The sequence below is a fragment of the Cynara cardunculus genome (genome assembly GCF_001531365.2).
Source record: "Cynara cardunculus var. scolymus isolate 2C chromosome LG 2, CcrdV1, whole genome shotgun sequence".
NCBI lineage: Eukaryota > Viridiplantae > Streptophyta > Magnoliopsida > Asterales > Asteraceae > Cynara > Cynara cardunculus.
This window is the reverse complement of record NC_037529.1, coordinates 9966798-9976145: the sequence shown is the minus strand read 5'-3', so window position 1 is coordinate 9976145 and position 9348 is coordinate 9966798. Positions and strand designations below refer to the sequence as shown.

Genomic DNA, 9348 nt, shown 5'->3' with positions numbered 1-9348 from the left:
TCCATGAGATGAAACCAGTTCTTAATCCACTCATCCGCCATTAAAACCATTCTAATCATCTTCCATTAATATCCACTTTCCAATCTAATCCTAACACAACAAAAGAAGCCCGGAGATATCTTGATGACTGTACAAGCAACCTCTTCAATGGCACCTACGTCGCCGGTGACTAATCAAAGCTCTCCGTGGCACTCACCCGTGCCGTACCTTGTTGCCATGCTGGGTCTCATTGCTTTTGCTTTATTGTTTCTAGCTTGTTTCTGCTGGAAGCTCGCTGACGGAGAGATATCAGACCTCGAGGCCGGAGATTCCAAACTTGACGATCACAAGGAGTCCACAGTTTTCGAAGAAAAATATCTGGTAATCATGGCAGGAGAAGCGAAACCGACGTTTTTAGCAACACCTATTTCAAGCAGAACGTCATCGTTTGGTAGCTGTAGTTGCCGGAGTAGCCCAAGGGAGAAACTGTCGACGTCGGAGGTGGAAATGATGGAGGAGAAGGCAAAACAAGGGAGCAACGGTCACGTACAAGTAAGGAACACGGTGAACGTGCAGGAGACCACAGCATGAACTCCCTTAATGTTTTACTTCTTTTGGGTTTCTTTAGTTAGAGAGATTCATGGGAATGCGCAGAGCAGCTCATAGGAAGTGGTGGTGATTGTGGGTTGCGTGGTAGATATAGTGAGTGTTTCCGTAGGCGATCATATAGGACATTAATCTTATTTTTATTTCATTTTTTAGTCTGCCAAAATTTAAAGATATTAATTGTATAAAATCTTACAAGTGTTGAAAAATATGATATGGGAAATTTATGTCTTTTAATTTAGATCTCATTTTTTAGTATTTTATATTGTATTTTATTAATTTTAATTAATTATTATTTTATCTTTTCATCAAAAAATTTTTTTTTGATATTATTGTAATTATTTTGTGCTATGTTATTTTTAATCCGCCGTTGGTGGGGATGGCAACAGAAGGTTTTAGAGCTACATTAGAGATGGCCAAAAACCAGTCCCGGGCCGGTCCCAATCGGTCCTCACCATTCTCATAACCGGCCATAACCGGTCCCGGTCGAAAATGATAGGACCGGTATAGGTACTTTATAACCGGTTATGGGCCGCCGGTCCCAACCGGTCCTTCATTAAAAAAATAAGATTTTTTTATTTTATTTTTTAATGATATATATTTTTAATACATTATAAAATTTACAATTGGGTCACTCAAATACACTTTAAAAATGCGTTTTAATATAATTAAAATTACGTTTTCTTATAAAAGTACATTATAAAATTATTTAAAAGTACATTTATTTATAAAATTAATTGAATTTTCGGGCCGGGCCGGGCCGGAGTCGGAACCGGTCCCGGTCCCGGTCGGTCCCGGTCCCACGAAACTACCAAAAACCTCAACCGGTCCCGGTTTTCGGTCCCATAACCGGTCCTTACCGGTCCCGGTCCCGGGCCAGTCCTTTGTCGGTCCCGGTCCCGGTCCTCCGGCGGTCCCGGGCCGGGCCGGGCCGGGCCGGGCCCATTTGGCCATCTCTAAGCTACATGGTATAAATCTAAATGAATTATTTCAAAATTTGAAATTCAAAACTAAATTCTAATAAGTGTGTAATTTTAGTAACATGGTTGAATTACATAAATTCTTATGATCGTTCTATTTTTCATTGAAAAAGATTGTTTACGTACAATCCCTCATAAATCTTAATTTTGATTGAATTTTACTTTTGATCAATTTGCTTTTAATAGCTGTTTACTATAATTTCAATATTATTTTGAGAATTTGTAGACACCCCAAATTTACTCTCTAAAAAAGTATTTAATGGAGGTACCAACATATATAAAAGAAAATAAATTCAAGTCTTGCTGATGTGCATGATACTCTAACATGCCCCCTCTAACAAAGGCTAGACCGACACTTATTGTCCCAAAGTGTTATACGGGTGAAGGGGACGGACAAGATTGCCCCAAAATGTCAAATTCCTAGATTGGTAGATATTGACTCTGATATTATGTAACAATATATGGAACCACAAACTTACTTTTCAAAAGAGTCCTTAAAAATAGAATGAATGTTCTAAAGTATGTAAATGATCAAAATTAGTCGAAATTTAGTTCGTATAAGACTCTAATAATTATTAATGATTGGATTTGATGTAAATGATATATCATAAAATTTATTGCCATTTTTAAGAGCAAAAGTAATAGGATTACTTATTTTACTCGAAACAAAAGCATATTTATATACATAATTTTAGAGAAAAAGGCACTGGCACTAAACCCATTTCGTACAGAAACAAGAGTATTCCATTTTTACACCAAAAGGAAACATAAAATATGACGCCATTTTTCACCCAAAAATCCACACTTTTTCGTGTATAAATTCCATCACATCGAACCACTTCCTAATCCACTCTAATCATCTTCCATTTCTCTCTTCTTTACCACCACTATTCATGACGTTTCAAGCAACCTCTTCAATGGCTCCTTCGTCTCCGGTGGCCATACAACGATCACCTTGGCATTCGCCAGTCCCCTACCTGTTTGGCGGCCTTGCTGCCATGCTGGCTCTCATTGCTTTTGCCCTCTTGATCCTCGCTTGCTCCTACTGGAAGCTCACCGCCCAAGAACGGAGAGACCTTGAGGCCGGAAACGGTGACGGAGAAGCCGGAGAAGGAGACTCCAAACCCGATAATCAGAAGGAGCCCCCTGTTTTTGAAGAGAAGTATCTCGTGATCATGGCCGGACAAGCGAAACCCACGTTCTTGGCAACGCCTATTTCAAGCAGGGCGTCGTCGTTTGGTAGTTGTAGTTGCCGGAGCAACTCGACGGCGTCGACAGAGACATCGTCGATGCCGGAAGAGGAAAAACAGGGGAGTTTCGATCAGGTACAAGTAAGGACCAGGGAAAACCAGGAGACCTCGCATCAGCTACCTTAGTTTTGCTTTTAGAAATTTTATTGATTTTCCTTAAAGTCATCAAGGCTGAGTGCTGGTGATTGCGGTTGCTTAGTAGATAGTGTAAGGGCTCTTGTAGATGATCACTCACAGGGCACCATCTCAACTTTTTTGAGAATCAAAGGAATTTTCCAAATTTCCACCTCTGATTAAAATGCTTATTATTATTATTATTTTATAATTTTATATAAATTTTAGTTTTGATTATATTTTATAAACTAATATTCGGTTACCGAGTAAACTCTTACAGATAACAAAGATTACCTTCATTTACCTTATCATGTAATATTTTTGATTATCAAAATGGATTTTTGGTTATCATCTTAAACCATATATGTGTTTACCGGATAAGACTATCAGTCATTATTATGTCTCTTACCGGGTAAGATCATCAGTTTTTATCATATCAGTCAATAAAGTAAGTAATATTGGTAATTGTTTAGTAAACGATCTATAAGATTTTTGTTGAAAATTGAGGTTTTTATCAGTTGTCTTCAAAATTTCTGGTTTTTGTTAGTATCGTTTACAATATGTTGTTATTTCCGTCCTTCTAACTAACTCCCTTAAAAAAATTGTAAACATGAGGTATTTTTTGTCATTCTAGGACTTGCTTTAACTTTTTAATTGATTTTTATATTTCTTTTTCTTTTTTTTCTATTTTATTTAATTATTTATCTTTTGAATATAAAAATAGAGACTAAAGCCTCCATTTTCTGTGATGACCCGCTCACACTTAAAATCAAAATCAAATGGACCTAAAAACTTTAATGACATTATATCAAATCAAAACAAACAAAAACCCTAATGTTACGAACCATCTTAACTCATTTTAAGTTTCGTCATCAAAGTTTGCTTTTTGAGAGATCTCAAGATTGATGAACCATCGTTAGATTGTATACATAAATTGATAGCTTATAGATACTTACATGACGATCTGATCCTACTAGTGGACCCGAGATGAAGTTGTTGTCGACACTGATTGAATCGGTTTATAAATGTTTTGATTTGGGGATGAGGGAGTGGGTTTTTAAAGCCAAACGACACAATTCCTAAATTAATAAAAATACTTTTTATTACTAAAACCTGTGACAATGACATATGTCGTCATTTATTGTTGTCAGTTGTATAGTTGTTTTTTTTTAAATAATCAACTATTTATTAAAAAAATTATGCGGAACTACAACATTGGCATTTCATCTATGTAGGTCATTGGTTTCATGAAGTCTAAATCTTTCAAGACATATTAGATCAAACCAAACATGCTTTTATTGTGTCGTTATAGTGATCAGGATTCCCAATTTGAGCAAGCGTCTTATAAGTAGGTAGAACTAAACCTCATACAAGTAAGTGATAAGACATTGTCTTGCATCACCTTGTTAACTAAAAAAGTGTAACAAATTATAACCGAGATTCAATGGAAAAGAAATGATGACGAAGCTCTAAGGAGTGAATTGTAAAGAGTGAAACTGATGTTGATATTGTTGTAACACTCTTAAATAGGAGGAATTTTAAATTGTAAAAATAAATAGAGTAAACCCATAAATACTAAAATCACCCAAAAGGGGAAATCGTAAAAGAGTTTACATCACAAGGAATGGATGGTAGCTAACAAGTAACAACTTACTAATCTAAACTAATTATGGGTTAAGATTACAACTGAGTGTTACTACAATCACAAAAAGAATTTCTATAGCATCGTAACTTCAAAGATCAACCAAAAGTTGATATCCCAAAAAATACCTCTATCGGCACTCAACACACCACTCAAGCATTAGAAGTTCCATCATCTTGAGATCTTGATAAACATGTCATTTAAGAAAAAAGTGTCAGGCTTAGCCTGGGCCCTAGTAAGTCAAACAATTAAAGAATAAAGTTATAAAACAGAAAATATAGTTTTATTCAGGTGAATTATCCAGAAATACCATCCTCAACATATAAAGGGCACAATAGATCTTCTGATGATGGAGGAGATCCGATTTACCATTGATAATGACGGAACATGAAAATAGGTCACATATCTATGCTAATTAGCATCGTTGAAGAATTAACATTCATTAAATCCAACCACTCCAGGTCTTTAGTTTAATGAGTTATCAAGCTCAACCACCCCAGGTCTATCACTTGTGAGGTCACCAAGTTCTAGCAAACAAGGTTTATATATTGAGAACCCCAATAATTCTAACCTAGCTCGTTCACTAGAAACTACATTATATTGGTCAATAGTCGATGCTCGACTCTAAGAGTCCACATCATATTGCTTATGAAGACCCAATGTCTATTTCAAGTTAAATTAGAGAATATATCTCATTCATTTCAATAAAACCGACTCGTATGCCTTTGGATCCCATTATATTACAGTCTAATACCTTATAAACTTCTAGATATGTAAAACCATGTCCAATACCTGAGTATTTGTGTATAAACAGTTATCAAGTTGGTAAAATCCTTATTTTATCAACAAATCTAATGATAAAACCATTTCTGAACTTTGGATCCAAATCCATCACAACTTTGAAATAATCATCTCCATAACATACAAAATATTCTCCACACCTATTTTATAAACATGCATAAAGTCCCCGAACTCCTCAAAATTTGACCTGAATTGTCCAAAAATCAACAAGGTAGGAAATACATGAAATGAGAGCTTTAAGAAACTAAAATACAACATTTTAACATATATATAGGTTTAAAAAAGTATATGATGAACTCACAATGTTAGGTTTCAGGCAAATAACCTAGAAAATCAAAGAAACCCTAAAAATAAAGATGAGAATTGAAGCTTGAAACCTAGACTTAATCCTTATCTTTGATGATGGTAACCCCTTTGAAATCCTTAAAGAATTGCCTTAAATGCTTATAAAAATCGAAATAAATGAGGTGGGTGTAGAGAAAAATGAGATAGGAGAAGTGTAGTGGAGAAAATGAATGCAAAACCCTCAAAATCGGCCTAATACGACCATACCCCATTCCCACGAACTCACCAACGATATAAGGTCGCGGTGCAGGTCGCTCGTGTCATTTATCCACACAACTCAACTTTCCACGCGACTTCTCCCGCGAGCTAGGTCAAGTGCCTAGTCATGGGACCTTCTGTTTCCCACCTCTCTTTGTCCAGCGACTTATGTGATACCGGCCATGAATTGAGATCGCAAGACAGGTCGTGACACCTCCAGTTTTGGTTCTTTTTCCCATTTTTCTTGGATTTCCAAGCTCAATTTAATAGCAAAACTTATATTTAGCATTCAAGTCTAATAAATCAACATTATATATAGATCGAAACTCAAGTCCAAAGCTCATAAATAAATTAATCAAGGATTCTGGGTGTTACAATTGTTGATGGGAAATGACGATGAAGAGAAAAGGGCGTACAGGGAATAACAACGATGAATATGACAACACGATGCATAAGGAGTGGTATGAGATGGTGTTGAATCTAATTAGGCAATGAAAGAAAACCCTAGCTAGTGATATACAACACCAAACATCCCTTCATCGCCAACGAAAAAACTGAAATGAAAACATTTTTTGGACTGAAGTCAATGGACGATGATGGTTACAATTTTGATGATAGGAGTAGAATTACTTAATTAAACTAGAATTGTTTCGTCTCAAAGGGAACCAAAAGGGGTGGAGGTGTTTTTAAGAAAGGGGACGGGTGAAAATGAAGAACATAAATTATAAATCATACAATTAATTTTAATTTTGAAAACGTTTCATTTTTTTTATTAACATGTATATCCAAACCGCTATGCGAGCCGACTAATTTCAGAACGACCATCTGCTTTGTAAATAACTCGGAGTCACCGCATTTGAATCTCCATGACCACAAGAGAATTTTTATTCCTCATATTAATTAACATATAAGATCTTATTCCGTCTTGATCCGGTTTGTTTTTGTTGGTGATATTATTCTAAAATAGCATGATTTAGGAAGTTAAATGGTTTTAAAAATATGTTGACCCATTTGAAATTGTTTTAAAATAATATTTAAAACAATTAATATTTGAATTTTATTTAATATTTGAATTTTTTTTTAAATGGAGAAAGAAGTGAAAAAACAAAAATCACACGCTATCTTCTATAAATATAACCTGACAGAACCAACACCTAATCCACTCATCTCCCAATCACATTTCTAAGCTTTTTAATTCTCTCTTTCTACTTACTACAACCAATCAAACAACCACCATGTCTATTCAATCAGCTTCTTCTTTGGCTCCGTCGTCAGCGGTGGTCATGTCTGCCCAACGATCACCCTGGCATTCACCTGTTCCATACCTCTTTGGAGGCCTTGCTGCCATGTTGGGCCTCATTGCTTTTGCCCTCTTGATTCTTGCATGCTCCTACTGGAAGCTATCCGGCTACTTGGACAACCGCCCTGACGCCGACAGGGACCTTGAATCCGGTGACAGCGACATCAAACCTGATAACGCCAACGAAAAGACGCCCACGGTTTTGGAAGAAAAGTATCTCGTGATTATGGCCGGAGAAGCGAAACCAACGTATTTGGCAACACCAGTTTCCAGCAGAGCGTCGTCGTTTGGTAGTAGTGGTTGTAGCAGTTGCCGGAGCAATTCAACGGCATCGACGGTGGTGGATATAGAAGGGAGCAGTGATGAGTTACAACAAGTAAAGAGCCTGGAAAACCAAGATTCCGGTGACCTGCAGCTTCCTTAATTGGTAGGGCGTTTTGCAGCTAAACAGTGCCACTGATCACTCTCTTCTTTATTCCCATATGCTTTAAATTTAGTCCCCGGAATTGTACATAAAATCCTCCAAAGATTCTTCGGTCTTAATATTTAAATTTAGTTTTTATGATCTCTTTTAAGTTCTTGCTCTTTCCAAATACGTAAATCTACATGTTGTTCCAAACAAAAATCTTGTATTCATTTTAGGGTTTTAACATATATACTCGGATTTCATGGGAAAACCACAAGAAAAGAAAAACTCAGTAACACACTAATAACTATGCATCCGCACGATATATACATGTATATGAAAACAGTTGAAAATGTTTATTGGTTTCTATGCTAGTGTGCATTTTTTTGCACATGTGTATATCAGACAAATTATTTTTTTGTGGTTTTCTCCCAACCCAACCACAGAGGTTCAAATGCGGTGACTCCGGGCTATCTGTAAAACAAGTGATCGTCTTGGGATTAGTCGGCTTGCATAGCGGGTTGGATATCCAGGTTAATCAAAAAATATATATATATATATATATATGTGTGTGTGTGTAATAGGTTTTGATGTTTTTTCGTGCCTCTTTAATTATCAAAACCATTTTAAGTATGTTTTAAAGAATCAAAATAACATTTAACAAGGATATATAGAATTAAGAAACGTATATAATAATTGGTTTAATTAAGAGGTTGTAATGGTTACTGATAAGTATATAGAACGTTACATTTTTGGTACGGTTATGAAAAGAAATGACAAGAAAAAGAACATGAGTGATCACTTTTGACCGGAGGGTGAACGTTGTAATACAACGAGTTCCTTCATGACATGACTTAAAAAAATGATGTTTGCACATAAGAAGGTATGTCGGATCATAAACAATAGCACCATTTTATGCGGCGAACTTATGCATGTTCGCATGCTTGAATATGTACATTTCTTGTAAAAATACAAGAAATTGTATCTCAAAAGGACGAACGTGTCATCTTTTTATTAATACATGTTTAAATAAATCTTCAAAATTTTACATTCATAATTTAGATAAAATAGCTTAAAATCAGGTTCGAGTTCAACCTTTTTAAGTTATTGTCACTTGTATATTTTTATTGAAAATAATTAGAAAACGGCATTGGATTTTATATATTGTCGAATCACAATCTTCTAATTCTTCAAGTGCGACGTCTTCACTACTAGAAAATAGACTTTCATCGACAGATATTATTGACCGTCAAAATCCGTCGGTAATTTCGAACAGATCACCGACAGATTCGAAATTTATCAATTAAAATGTATTTAAAAAATTAAATATAAATTATTACCGACGGATTTGAAATCCGTTAAATGAACTCACCCATATATGTATGGGTTAAATGCATGAAATAGCAACCTACTTTCATAAAATTTCTTATTATAGCATTCTACTTTTGTTTTTCTTTATTACAGCAATGTACTTTCAAATTATTTTTTATTAAGGCATTGTACTTTAAAAAATCTACCCATAATAGCAATGGGTAACCTGTTACCTTTTAAACCGGTTAACCCTTTGACTTTTTTGCTTGTGTGGCTTTAATGAGGTGATGTGGATGCCACATCATTTTGTTGACTTAACTAAAATAAAAATAAAATTCAAATTATTATTAATATTTTCATTTTTCATTGCTATGATCTAAAAAAACATTTAATTTTTTTTTACTTTTTCTTATTAA

The 9348-nt window shown here is 35.1% G+C and overlaps 3 protein-coding genes across 3 annotated transcripts; all 3 read left to right on the top strand.

The window, feature by feature from the left end:
• On the top strand, window positions 1-783 carry LOC112507813 (protein GLUTAMINE DUMPER 2-like). The gene has a single exon (XM_025112531.1). It carries the CDS (start codon window positions 124-126, stop codon window positions 568-570), a length of 447 nt encoding a protein of 148 aa, XP_024968299.1. The 5' UTR covers window positions 1-123; the 3' UTR covers window positions 571-783.
• Window positions 784-2417: 1634 nt separating this feature from the next.
• LOC112507459 (protein GLUTAMINE DUMPER 2-like) lies at window positions 2418-3104 on the top strand. The gene has a single exon (XM_025112057.1). It carries the CDS (start codon window positions 2459-2461, stop codon window positions 2939-2941), a length of 483 nt encoding a protein of 160 aa, XP_024967825.1. The 5' UTR covers window positions 2418-2458; the 3' UTR covers window positions 2942-3104.
• Window positions 3105-7082: 3978 nt separating this feature from the next.
• Window positions 7083-7783, top strand: LOC112507393 (protein GLUTAMINE DUMPER 2-like). Its single transcript, XM_025111966.1, has one exon. The coding sequence runs from the start codon at window positions 7151-7153 to the stop codon at window positions 7637-7639; it is 489 nt and encodes a 162-aa protein (XP_024967734.1). The 5' UTR covers window positions 7083-7150; the 3' UTR covers window positions 7640-7783.
• The last annotated feature ends 1565 nt before the right edge of the window (window positions 7784-9348 follow it).